The following is a 14,175-nucleotide window of genomic DNA, read 5'->3' as shown; positions in this document are numbered from 1 at the left end:
TATGGAATACAAATACACGACGTTGATAATAGTTTTTCTTTGACTTTGTTTTTCGGGAAGGCACGCGCAAGCGTCTCCGAGGGAGTTTGTGCGCATCAGCGCATTTTGTTCTGGTGCTGCCATCTTCTGGACGCCACGCGGACGTGCGCGCGCGGGTTAAAAAGAAGAGCAGTGTTTTGATAAGGCACTATTTTCTTTATGTAATCTCTCCAATGCATATCATGTCAGAATCCGAGTTAATATATAAATGACAGAGTAAACAAGTACACTAATGAAAAAAGATAAAAGATCAGAGTTCTAGAAAGTTCCAGTATCTAGATCTCAAGTTTATAGCACTGAGTTGCTTTGAGCCCTTTTTTTAAACTCAGTCTTTCTGGAAGTTTTGATTTTACACTTCGGTTCTACATAACATTTCATTTCTCTCCTATTTTTTCTTTGTAAACAAAATCAGACTTTTTTTTCATTTCTAAACTCTCAGAAGATGTACTAATATGTACATTTTATGTATTAATATGCACCCTTTTATCTTATATCTTGTAAAAGGGTAATGCCCCAGTGACAGCATTTGTACCATTTTTTTCTGAGAGCGTAAATGCTGTTGGACTTGGAATAGTAGATGAAACTGAAAAAAAACCCATCTGAATTGTTCAATGTATTGTAGTTCCTTTTAAAGGTGGTCATACAGAAGTCCAAATGACCAATAAATGTTTTTTTTTCCCCTTTTAGGCTGTCATAAACTCCAAACTTCTTAATCAGAATGCCCCAATCTCTGTGCCCCAGGCCTGTCCAGACTTACTGGAGCTGCCCAAACCCCTGCGACCTGGGGCTGGAGACCCCAGAGGGGCAAAGGGTCTGAAGGAAATCTGGGGAGGGGAGGAGTTGGAGGAGGATGAGGTGGAAGACGGGATTGTGGGTCCATCAGGTGAGTGCTGCTGAGGTCTGTGTGGATGTCCGGGGATAGAGGGCAGTCGTCGAACCGGGGTCAGCGCTGGGCTCATTATCGCCCCCTGGGTGCTTAGAGATCCCACTCGCAGGGCCGGTGAAGGGTAGCCCAGCAAGGCGGCGGTGGCATGGGGGGCCAGATCCCGGCGGGTGGCTGGGGGAAACGGCCCAGACGATGCTGGAGATGAAGTGGACGCCAGCTGAGGAAAGGAGGGCCAGGGCCAAGGAGGGAAAGGCAGAGCGGCGGGGCTCTGGAGGAGAGGGTCCAGCTCACTGGCGCAGTGACTGAGGTGGGACACGAGGCGTGCGCCGATGGGGTCTGAGGATTCAACCCCCTCCAGAGAGCTGAGGTATCTCACCACCTCGCCAACACACTCCCGAAAGCCCAGAGTCCTGTAGTCCACTGCCAGAGCACGAGCATCAAAGTAGCCTAGGAGAGAGAACGCTTCAGTTATCTACTTGATACACGACGCAGGGTGGATTTTTTTTCAAACGTAAAAACTCCAAATATAAAAAAGCTTATTACAGTAATACATAACATTTGGTATCTGGTAATAAGAAATGTTTACTGAGCAGCAAATCAGCATATTAGAATGATTTCTGAAGGATCATGCAACATTAAAAACTGGAGTAATGATGCTAAAAATTCAGTTTTACCATGAAAGGAATAAATAGCATTTTTAAATATATCGCAATAGAAAATAATTATTTTAAATTGTAATGATATTTAACATTATTACTGTTTTTACTTTAATTTTGCTCAAATAAATGCAGCTTTTTTAACATAAGAGATGTCTTTTAAAAATAAAATGTTATCTCTTTGATCCCAAAGCTTTGAACAGCTTTATACTTATATAACACAAACATGTGCATGGAGTAATGCGCTTAAGTTAATATTTGAGGTTATGACTTGCCAAAATCCATAACCAACATTATAAGCAATACTGTATACAGAAATGCTCAGGTTTCTCAATCAGGATCTTCTCTCACCTTTACCGCCCATGGCATGCAGCAGTTTCAGATGATCCACGGTCATCTGAAGAATCTCAGCCTTTTCCAATTTAGAGGAACCCTGTCCAAGTGGCAAGAAGGAACTGATTTTAGTTTTAAAATTTTTTTAATATATATTTGATACTGTCCAGTCAGCTGTTTTGAATATACAATATGAAGCATGCGACTAAGCCTGTGGCATCTTCCTGTACCTGTTTCTCGAAGGCGCTGGGTACGAGTCTCCTGAGCTCCGACAGACTGTGGTTGATCCTGTCCCTGCGTCTCTTCTCAATTATCTGTTGAATCCAGCGGAATCAATTTAAAGACAGAAAAATGATTTGAAGTGGAAAGCATTTGCTAACTGGATTATTTCTGTGGCCGAGGCCTAGTTGCAGCATTCTTGAGATCAGATTTTTGGAAAAAAAAAAAAAAAAAAAAAAAAACTAGGAAAGTCAAGTAGGAAAACACAAATCAAAGTCAGACAAGGGGGCTTAAACTGTAAAAATGCATGTTGCTGCAGAGGGTCGTGTTGCAGGGAGTTTTGAAAAAGGCCAGCGTTCACAGAAGAGACCTTGTACCGAGATCATATACGAATTATAGATTTGGTCTGTTCTCAAACAAGCAGGGGAAAAACAGAGCTAGATTGACGTAAACTCACCCCTCTTCTCTTCTTGCGCGCCAGGATCTGTGAGGTACTGCCTGGAGACATGGACCCAGTGACAGGGCTGAGCAAGAGAAAGAGCGAGCGGGGAAGGGGACAGATTAAAGCTTTGATGTCAATGCATATTGTTGTCATTACTGTACTTAATACAACGCAGAAACGCTGTTGCACATCATCAAACCCAATCTAATTTGTCTTGGGGAACAGCTAGACACGGGAGCGCCGGGGTAAACAGAAAACAAGATTATTTTGGTTTAACGCGTTTTTGGACATTATTGTCAGATGGCTGATATGTTATGATTTTTGCATCGTACGAAAGCATTTTCTTTTTAAGCTCAAAAGACACGATGATTACATATCCGCAGGGCAGGCTGAAAGAGTGGCTTTTGCGTGCACTTTGAGCACATCAATACTTGGTATTATCCTTCAATGTGGATCTGGTTTGCATGGGCACTCTCTGCGCTCTGCCAGCAGAATGACACTGTTTGTTTTGCTTTTACCCCGACTTCCACGCAGAACTATTATTTTTATATCGCATTGTAGTTCCTTTTAAAATTAAGAGGCTTAATGGGCAAACATTCGGTTTGTTTGGAGGAAAAGAGTCTGGTCCAAAAAGAAAATTAGTTGCAGGGACAAACTGGTGCATAGGGTTTTTGCGTCCTGCTTGAGAAAACATTGGTCATTGTAGGGCGCGATTCAAAAGGACCAAACAGCGGTTACATGTGTCTTTAGTCTGCTCTTGATTTGTGTCACAGCTTTACTGAAATGCTGTATCAAAAAGACTAAATGACGGAAAGAAAAATGCGAAACAGACAGAGAATGAAAAAGCACGCCGAGCTTAATTCTTGTCAGTGGCACAGCAATAGGAAGATAAGCCTTTCAAGACTAAGTCAAATAAGATCATTATGGGCCTCCATCAGCCGCCCGCTAGATAGTGGCCCTGTGTGTGATTCTGACAATGTGTGTTTCGCTCGTGTAAACTCCTGTGTCACGGCGTTTAACTATCAGGAGGGGTTTAGATGACAGTGATATGCGCTATTTAGGGAGGGACAACAACAAAGAGTTAGTTGTGATATTAACAGTTTGCCACAATTTTGCAGGATCTGTGCTCCTCATTGATACCAAACTTAATACACGTAACAGGGAATTGTTGTTACGAGTGTGCCGCAAAATTACACTTTGCCAAAATTGCTTGTCTTGAAAAATGCCAAATGAAAAAAAAAGGCCAAGGCCATATAGCATTTGTAATGCATCTTGATTTGTGAGTGTTATAAACGGCACAGTGTATCATCAAACCTGAAGGCCCATGTAGAGTCCATGCAGTTTTTTAAAAAAACACCTTGCATTCTTGATTATGAAAGTTGCTATTTGTGCACCTGTAAATTTCGATTAATATTTACCGACGAGAGTTCATATTAGCGTGCCTGAGCTGTAGTGTGAGCTCTGTGTGTACAGTAGAGTGACTGACAGCCATATATCATCCGCGCTGAACACATAACGCACACTCAAAGTCCTCACCAGTAGCTGTCCTCTTGTCCGACATCGATCAGTTCGTCCGTGTCCGAGTCTGGGGAACTGTAATCATGAGGTCTCTTCATTGCCACAGGGTCCTTGTGCCTCCTCTATCCCGGCGAGGGACTGCTGAATCGATGGAGCCGTGCGAGAAGATCTCAGATGATCTCAGATGATGGATTCCTCCTCCGTCCTTCAAATGCAACTGTAAGGAAAGCAGCCACCTTCTAATGCAAACACGCCCCTCCCTATTTCCTATTTTTCCTCTCCACCTTCTTCTCCTCTATTTCTCCTTCTATCCTCCGACCACAATACAAGCACGCTTGCTTGGGAGTCTTTATAAGACCTCTGTAGCTAACTAAGTCTGGTACTCGTTTCTTCTTCTATGTGTAGCCTTGTTTTGACATCTCCAGACCCCCAGGACTTGAAGCCAGAGAACGACAGTCCTTCTTTTTCTGCGTTCTCTCACTTTTCCTGCTTTTCTACCTCTCGGTCACCCTGGCTACACTCGTCCTCCTGCTTTCTGCTGCAGCAGCACAAGTGACTGAACTTGGGCACTTTGGCAAAGTTGCCAGTTTTGGCTCCCTCTTCCTTACCCTCCCACAATCCCTCCCTCCCTCCCTCCATCCATCCCAGCCCCTCATCAGCCCTCCCTTCTTTCTCTCTCTCTGTCATTTCTCTCCTTTCAATTAGCCTCTTCTCTCCACTGTCTCATCTCGCTCTATCTTTACCCCCCTCTGTCCCTCCCTCCTTCCTTCTGTCTCTGTTTCTCTGTCTCCTCTTTTCCACTCTTTTTAATTAGTTTCCCTCCCTCTCTCCCAGGACAATAGGAAGAACACTGTGGGAATAGTGTCTCAGATTTGGACCCACATGCACACATACAGCATACAGTGGCCCCAAAAAAGTACACTTGGTTTTTAATGAAATTATGATGTTCACACAGGAGCCCAGATAGGTTTTGTCAGTATATCTATTGCTTCAGTACACTGAAATAATAGTGAGATAGTGAGCTATCTTAAATGAATGATTCTGTAAAAAAAAAAAAAAAAAAAAAAAAAAAAAAATCACAGATTTGTGGGGATATATATATGATGTGTGTTTTATTCCTGTGATGGCTTAGATGAATTTTCCACATCATTACTCCAGATGTCACATGATCCTTCAGAAGTTATTCTTTTATGCTGATTTGCTGCTGAAGAAACTTTTCTTATTAGGCTGTCATCCATGTTGAAAACAGTTGTGCTTTAAACTTCTGTTTTTTTTTTTATTATTTCAAAAGAGCAGTGTGTTTTGAAATGGAAAACTTCTGTAACATCATAAATGCCTTTACTGTCAATTTAAATCAGTTTAATGAATCCTTGCTGAATAAAAGTATTTCTTGCTTTAAAAAAAACACTGATCCCAAACTTTTGAATTGTAGTGTATACACAATTAAAAGAACACTTTGGACACTCTTTGGCTGTCAAATGAATATGTTATTTTTTTATGTGATAAAGTATATATTTAGTTACTGCCTTCATAAAATACATGCCACCCTAGCTGGAAAAAAATAAATAATTTTCAAGAAGTTTCTTAGTATGGCCTAAGTGTCCAAATATTGTTTGTAACCTGATATCAGTGTAATAAATCTGTGTATCTGTACAGCATAATTGGCTCAGCCAATGGCTTGAGTTTGAGTCAGAATGACCTGTTCAGCCAGTGCCAGAGAGGGGGAGTGTTTTGGAAACCTATTCGGAAAAAAAACTGTTATTATAGGAATAGCTGATCCAAAAATGAGTCATAAATTACTCAGCCTCGTGTCATTTCACACCTGTAAGACCTTCATTCATCTTCAGAACACAAATAAAGATGTTTTGGATGACATTAAGGAGATTTCTTACCCTGCATAGACAGCAATGCAGCTGACATATTTAAGGCCCAGAAATATATCAAGGACAGCATTAAAGTAGTCCATTATGGAACCACAAGAATACTTTTAGTGTGCATAGAAATTTTTTTTCCAACAATTTCTTCTCTTTCTTTAGTTTGATAGTGCTAGTGACTCATTTTACACACTTCGACTAAACTTTCAGAAATAAAGTACTGTCTCTGGTATAGTACCCTTTCAAATGCTACTTCAAATGTACCTTTAATAGGCATCCTTTATGGGTAAATAAGCTACAAAGGTGTACACGTTTTGCAAAGGCACAGACCCAGTAAAGGGTTTTGTCCCCTTTTAGTCCCTGTGGTGGGTGCATCCCTGAGTCTGAGGGACAAAACAGCTCTGATAGTGACCCTGAACTGATGCCCTCGGTCTGGAGAGAGATGAAGAGAGTTTAAGAGAGGATTTAGCCATTGAGTGTCTGAACAGAGGATCTCCTCAAGGATGACAGCCTTTCAGTTTCCCATGTCAGACACACTGTATTTTCAAAAGAAACATTTCACTTCACACTATATAGTGCTAAGCACGTGCATGTAAACTCATCCACTACCGTGGGAAGCTGTAGGGTAAGAGCAGCCATGGTAACTAGAATTACAAGTGTCTGGCAGGAGTTTGCTGTCAGGAACGGTGCCTTACTGACCCAAGAGCTGCAGCAGCATGTCCTGCATTACACAATACCCCATCCACCCCTCTGCCTTCCTGTTGGCCTGCTGTTTTGATTCCATGAGGCTGTATGCAATTGAATAGTTTCCCGGTGTGCACATATTCATGCCAGTACAATTGTGTGGGACAGGCAGCTCCACTGATGCAATTACACCTACACTCTTTAAAATAACGGTTCCTTTTTTACATTGATGGTTTCGTGAAGACTCCAAGGGAAAAAAGATTCTTTAGATTATTAAAATATTCTTTATACTTAGGAATAAAACAGTTGTTTTAAGAAGCCCTAAAGACCTTTGTTTTTAAAAGTGTATGTGCAGTGAAGGTATATATCATAATATATGTTGTGGAAAATGAATACAAAACTGTGTCTGAACACTTAAAGGTTGTGAAATGTTAAGGAAATGCATGCACCAGACAGAGTCGGGGAAGCTAATTAAAAATCTACCATAATGATAGCTGAACTGTAGTCATGCTATAATCTGCTGTTTTGAAGAAGTAGTTAGCTACACTGTAAGCTACAAACACCAAGAAGACTACCATGGCATTTTATATATGTGTATTAATCCTAAAAGTATGTATTTTTAAGAACTGAACTCGCAGGCAATGCAATATTAAAAACCAAAAAGGCAGTACAGTCAAGACTGCTTTTAACACTTTCAGGAACGCTTTTTTTAAAAAAGTGACTCGACATATGACGCAACTTACATCACGCGGCCTTACAAAGCTCGGAAGAGCTAGGATAATTTTTTTAAAACTCAGACTGTGTTGGTCTAAAAAAAATGGATGGCTTGGAGGTGAGTGAAATATGCTGCAAATTTCAATTTTGTGCGAACTATTCCTCAAAGAGATCAAAAGTAACTGCTTTATTCAACAATTTCTTCTCTTCCGTGTCACATGTTCACAAAAGTACCATGATGCATGAATGCTGGGATACTTTCCATTTGCAGGATATCAAACATGTTTAATATTTTAAGCTGATTTTACAAAGCATATTGTTTTTAACTTGAAAGTCTGAAAACATTTGATTCTCAGTCGTTAAGTGCATGATGGACAGATGTTCCTCTGTGAACAAGTTCCTAATGTTTTAAAAATCGGTATAAATGTTTAACAGTCATGTAGTGTACTCCAGCCTTTAGCGGCATTGCTAGTCACTAAACAGCTGCACTAACTTTCTTCACACACAGTTGGTTCAGAGAAGAGAAATCACTTCTTATAACTGGATAAAAGGTTTTATGCCATTTGGTTTGATACATTATTAGGAATTCGAAATGCTTTGTGGAGTTCACTTATGCGTCCAGATAGTTCTTTGGGCTAAATGTGTGCTTGTTTGCGTCTGTTCATGAGTTTTCCCAGGGTATGATCCGTATAAAGCGCATATGCTTGTTGAAACGTCTCCTCTCTTTCAGAGATGGATGGTGGCAGCAATTAGCAGCGAGCGGACGTGTGGCATTTGACCGTCGCGGGAGGCTTATGGTTTGATGTGTGAGTCAAAACGAGTGTAAGAGATCCCTTTATCCTTCCATCCTCCCCCGACTCCATCTCCTTTCATTACCAATCCCTCTTTTATTCGGGTCTGGATCTCATTTCCAGAAAGCAAGAAGAAAGGAGTTCAAGAGAAAATCTATGAAGTCGGGCCTTTCGCCGTGTCTGTGCTGTTATTTTTGTTGTCCACCCGCTTCAAAGCCCAGCTTTCTTCTCGTTCCCCGTTCTGATTATTTTTCTTTCGCAAGGTTTTTCGGCATCCTTGGCTTCTCCCCCTTTCTCCTCCTCTTCCTCTGAGTTTTTGATCTTTGTCATGGCACACTTCCTCCGCTGATGACAAATTAAGGGGGAAAATCGCTGTGGAAATTGGACGAAAGCAACAGAGGGGGGAATTAAGTAAATAAATAAGTTGATCTGCAAAAGTAGTTTGAAGGGGGAAAGCTGAGAACAAGAGCCCGGAGAACAAAGCGAACGCTGGTATTGAGCAAAGCGGCTTCTTGCGCTCTCGGTTGGCCACTTCAGTGCTTTTGCAAAGCCCTCCCTCTTCACCACAACAAGAACAGCTCTACAATTGAAATTAACAAGCTCATATTTTTACGATTCTCTCATAGAAAGAAAGCGCATGCACACACACACGCGATCGCCCGCTTTCTGCTTTTCACACACACACACACACACACACAAGCTAATGTGCAACTTGCATATTAAATGTTACTGCCAAATGACAGCAGCCAAAGCTCACACGGTCTTCCTCAAGCTGTAATCGTGTATTAATTTGTGCTGACACACACACACACACACACCCACACACTCACATGCATTTAACCAGCTCTACCACATCTTGCACGACTTTCTTCCCTTTATGTGTAAATCTCAGCGGCTGACCCCAAAATCAGCCCGTGTTTTGATGTTTCTTTTCATTTGACTCTCTGAGTGTCGGAGAGCAGAGGCCCCACTGCGAGCGCTGACGAATCCCACAGGGACTTATCTCTCCTCCAGCCACGAGAGGAATGCCAGACGCTCCGGCCTGCCCACTTTAAAGCCCACAAATGACACAGCTCTGCATTGCATGAATCTGTGTATGTATATTCATGGACATGTGTCCCCAAGTACACAAGCGCTGAATGCATGACACATGTCACAACTGGGTTTTCGAGGAGAAGTTTGTTTGCTCTCACATGCATGGCAACTCCTCTTTTTCAGATTCAGTTTTTTGGTGGATATATAAAATGATCTATTATGTCTTTGAGGCAATTGAGTTTATTACTTATTAATTATAGATTTATATTTAATGCATTTATATTTTTTTGTAGATTTTTTTTTTTTAATTTCTAATATTTTTCTTTGTGTAAAAAAGACTTCTTACATTTTACCTTTTTTGTATAGATGTTTATATACATACTATTAAATATAATACACAATATATACTACTGAAGTGTATACCCTGGATCACAAAACCAGTCATCATGATCAATTTTTGGGAAATATTTAGTTGAAACTACACTAAAGGGGGCACAAAAAAAGTAAAGTAAAGTAAATTCTTAGCAATGCATATTACTAATCAAAAGTTACATTTTTATATATTTAAAGTAGGAAACTGACAAAATATCCTCATGGAACTTAAACTTTACTCAATACGTTTCGGGTTACTTTATATCCTGATCATTTTTGGTATAAAAGAAAAATGTATAATTTAAACCCATACAATGTTTTTTTTTGCCTATTTCTACAAATATACCTGTGCTACTCATGTGCTACTACATTTAAAATTTGTATTTTTTGTTGTTGTTTGCTTTTATTTTTCATCTTACATTTATATTTAGTTTTATTTCAGCTTGATTTAAATTAACAAAAATATTTCATATAACAGCAACAATAACAACAATGGATTGCACAATGTGACCAAAGTTCTGTTACTCTGCGTGCATGTGCTGCAAAAAAACCAGCGAAAGATCGGCCCATCCAGTCAGTGAAGGTCACGATACCATGATTTGCACGTTCGTGATGACAGTCGGCGTCTACGCTGCTATCAAAAGGCAGCGTGCGATTTCAGGCAGGGAGTACGTCGGCTTCCACCCTCTATCTCTGCCAGAGGAAGACAGCGGCGTGTTTACCCACGCAGCCATGCCCGCCTCATCCGGCTCCCAAAAGATAAATAAGAAGGGCAAAAGCCAACAAGAGGAAGCAGAAAGGGCCCTTTGTGGCCGAGAGCGAGGTCCCTTTCAAGCTGTTTTCCCACAGCGCCGAGCCCCCGATAGAGGGCCTGACTGCGGTAACTCTCGCTGGTGCCGGGGCCCAGACGGGCCGGGTAGGCCTCACTAGGCCACAAGCAGCCATTGTCTGTCGCCACAGAAACCAGCGTCTTCATGTCAGACATGTTTTTCTGTTTGTTTTCTTTTTTTGTCTTTAATGTGGCCAGGGGAATGTTTCCTCCCCTTCTCCCCCCAACCCATCCACATTTCTTTCCCTTTTTTCTTCTCCCTCCAAATGTTATCCTCCTCCCTCTCTTTCTTGCTCCATCTCTCTTTATTTCTCCAAAAGATTGTCATTTGTAAAGCTCTTGAGCGGTAGGCAGGCCCTATCTTTGTCGTAGTGTTGTGGCCCGCTTTTTTTTTTTTTTTTTTTTTTTTTTTTTTTATCTTACTTTATGAGGTTTTGGCACAAGCTCATACTTTTCCTGACTTGAAAAAGGGGGAAAAAACACTCAAAAACAACAAAACCTATCCCCAAAGAATTCTGCCGTTCCCACGCTAAGCCAATTTTCTCCTCAAGATTAAACAAGCTCCAACAACAGAAGGAAAAGGAGAAAGTGGAGAAAAGAGAGAAGATCTGGTTATGATTCGAGACTCTAAACTAAGAGAGGATGCCCCACAGACATCGAATGAGAAAAACAAATCTGGAAAAAAGAGAAGTGTTTCTATTTTTAAGAGTCTAAAGAATGTCACTGTGTGCCATGACTCAAAGGATTTGCAGCTCCATGGTAATCAGTTCATTCTGACTGAGATCGTCGACCACATCACACACACACTACGCCATCTTTTATGAGCTGGGCAAGAGGAGGGGAAGAAACGAAAGTCAGAATAATTTATTTTGCGCTCGTAGCCGGTGCCACAGCATTGTTTTGGCAATCTTATTCTAAATGCTCTTCGGTGTTTGCAACCACTGTTTATCTTAAAATGGATGTGTTTTATGTTGCTGAAATATCTGCTTGGTTTTGTGTTTAGATTTTCCTAAATGTTGTTATATCTTCACAGCGCAGGGGTGAATTCACTAAATAGTTGCCAAACTTTTGCGCACGCAGTGTTTCAGCACAAAAACGTGCCTCTTATTTTCGGAAAACCGGCAATTCGGTTCAAAGGTTGTTGTTAATATGCTGAAATTCATGACCATTTTACATTGTACCAAACTGGTGGCTAACTCCACATATAAATTTGTGTCATTTGTAGGTTTTTATATAGTCCGCAGATGCCCCGCTGACGGTTAAAATTAGCTCTTGATCTCAATTTAAAGTCACACTATGTAACTTTTGGCACTTTAGCTGTTAATAAACCAAACTGAATGCGTCTTGGAGAAAAACACTGAAGCCTGTTATGTTTACAGTGATGCAGGTAGTACATGGGCTACTTCACAGCTGTTGTCATCCCGACAAGTCAAAAATAATCCAAATATAAACACACACTCAGAAAAAAATCACAAAAGCTGTCACTGGGATGGTAACTTCTCAAGTGGTACACAGTTTTACCTTATGTTCCCCTAAAGGTTGCATATACAATCTTAAAAATCAAGGTGCTTCACGAGGCCGTAGAAGAACCTCTTTTGTTTAAATGGATCTAAAGAACCCTTCTGTTTCACAAACGTTGTTCAAATTATAACAAGAAAAGAAAGAAATGGTTCTTCAGAGAATGTTTGACTAAATGGTTCTTTGTGGAACCAAAAATGTTTTTTCTATGGCATCTCTCGAAAAAAACCCTTTCCGCTTGTTACTGGACCTCTCGAATGCACACAACGATTGTGCTATAGTGATTCAGAATAAGAAAAAAAATTACACAATGTACGTTTAAATAAAATTGCAATGCTAACATTGTTATTACACATTCCTTTCTATATAAATTAGGCTTGTGTCTTATCCACAAAGCCCAACATTGCACTATAACATTGCACTATAACCACTAATAGAAAGATGATGCTTAACCATTGTTTGGTCAACCAGCTTTGTCAGAGAAGCCATGCTGGTTAAACAGCCTGACCAGCTTAATTAGCAGCCAGACCAACACTTACCGCCAAACCAGCCTGGAAGCTTTTCTTTTCAGCAGGATTGTCTTATTTAAACTCTTTTTTTTTTTTAAATTTAGCTATGAGTTTCTTACGTCTATTCAGTGATCAAATATATTATTGATGCCCGATGTATAATGTATTTAATGATGTATGAAATAATGCGAACTATAAATGGAAGTGAACAGACTAATAATAAAGTATGACTGAAGAATGCAGAATGCATCATAACTTATTATGTCATATACATGTTTTTTAAAAAGTCTACAATGACGGAGTCCAGTTAACTGAGATGTATTGACCTTACACTCATTACACTGCATTGGAAAAGCAGTCGTAGCATTCCCATGAAAGATAATTTTAGCTTTCCAAGAAGAAGAGATTATACAGAGCGTGCAGGAGGTGTGCATGAAAGGAAAGGTTCAGGATATACGTTCTTACAGAGCCCAAAATACTAAAGATGCTAATATGGGCTAGTTGTTCAGTTTATGCATGATGAACAGCCAATCGCAAACCAGCAAAAACAGCTTGAAGTTACCATCTTTGCTATAACACGATGATAATAATGTAATGGATTTTTGGACTATTTAATATGTGCATGTCTGTTTAGAATATGCAGACCATTTCATATCTCGCTCTGTTTGCTCAGATCTTTCTCAAATCTATTTTGGATAGTTATTGAGTACATGTCAATTCAGGCATTAGTCCGGGTCTTAGTTTTGGATCAGTTCAGCGTTAGTTTGGTCTTAGTTTCAGTGTTTGGTGGGTGTTGGAGGGCTGTCAGTCTGTGGTCAGCCTGCATGATATTGAGGGCTGCAGGCCTCCGGCTCTGTCCACCACGCTGCTATGTTTGAACTTAATTACAGCCAGTCGGCCCTGTCATTACAGCCCAGAGCAGCCGAGCGACGGCCGGCCCGTAGGTAGTGGCGGCAGAATCCCAAACAACAGCATGCAGTCACACACTCTCTTGGGTACAGCAAACACACATTGGGATGGACACAGACTTATCCAAACCACACAGACACAAACAGAAATACAGATGCAAGCAAGACTATTGTCACGCACACCACATTAACACAAACAAAATCCTTGCCTTACAGCAGACACAAATTATCATACTAGTCATAATATAATCATTGTGTTCTGTCATTGACAGAACTGGGGTAGTAGTTAATGGAACAGTTGTACAAAAATGAAAAACGTTTTATCATAATGTATATTTTTGAATTGTTCCAGGCTCACGTGCTGTTCATTTTTTAATTGAACCCATAAATTTTGAAGAGTATTTGTAGTCACTGATAGGATATGTCAAAACAAATGGTAATGTATATTTTAATATACAAAAACTTTGGCATTGCAAAGATTATGAATCGCTCATACTCACAGAGGCTGCATTTATTTGATCAAAAATACAGTAAAAACAGTAAAAATGTTAAATATTACAATTCGTAATAACTATTGTCTATTTATACATACAACCTCTAAACCTCTAATTTGTTGCATCCAGTGGAGACATAATGTATAATGACTAAATACTGTCCCTTTTAAGCATCATGTTGCATACGTGATCAGAGAAACGACAAAAGCTCTACCATTCACTGCTCAAAAATCGAGTTTGAATAGTAAGTAGCAGGTTCTTTTAATAAGAAAACGCAACTTACTTACAGACTGTGAAGTTGAAATCGCCTCCCTTTATTCTGGAACATTGTTGTAAATACTAGTTAACCACTGA

At 40.2% G+C, this 14,175-nt stretch overlaps 1 protein-coding gene across 1 annotated transcript; it reads right to left on the bottom strand.

Moving 5' to 3' along the window:
* Positions 1-752: 752 nt before the first annotated feature.
* On the bottom strand, positions 753-4,226 carry heyl (hes related family bHLH transcription factor with YRPW motif like). The gene is made up of 5 exons (XM_043217187.1): positions 4,112-4,226; positions 2,591-2,657; positions 2,145-2,228; positions 1,933-2,014; positions 753-1,372 (listed from the first exon to the last, which is right to left on the bottom strand). Exons 1-5 carry the CDS (start codon positions 4,189-4,191, stop codon positions 753-755), a joined length of 933 nt encoding a protein of 310 aa, XP_043073122.1. The 5' UTR covers positions 4,192-4,226.
* Positions 4,227-14,175: the final 9,949 nt, after the last annotated feature.

This window comes from Puntigrus tetrazona, chromosome 19, assembly GCF_018831695.1.
Source record: "Puntigrus tetrazona isolate hp1 chromosome 19, ASM1883169v1, whole genome shotgun sequence".
Lineage (NCBI taxonomy): Eukaryota > Metazoa > Chordata > Actinopteri > Cypriniformes > Cyprinidae > Puntigrus > Puntigrus tetrazona.
This window is presented reverse-complemented; position numbering and strand designations above follow the sequence as displayed.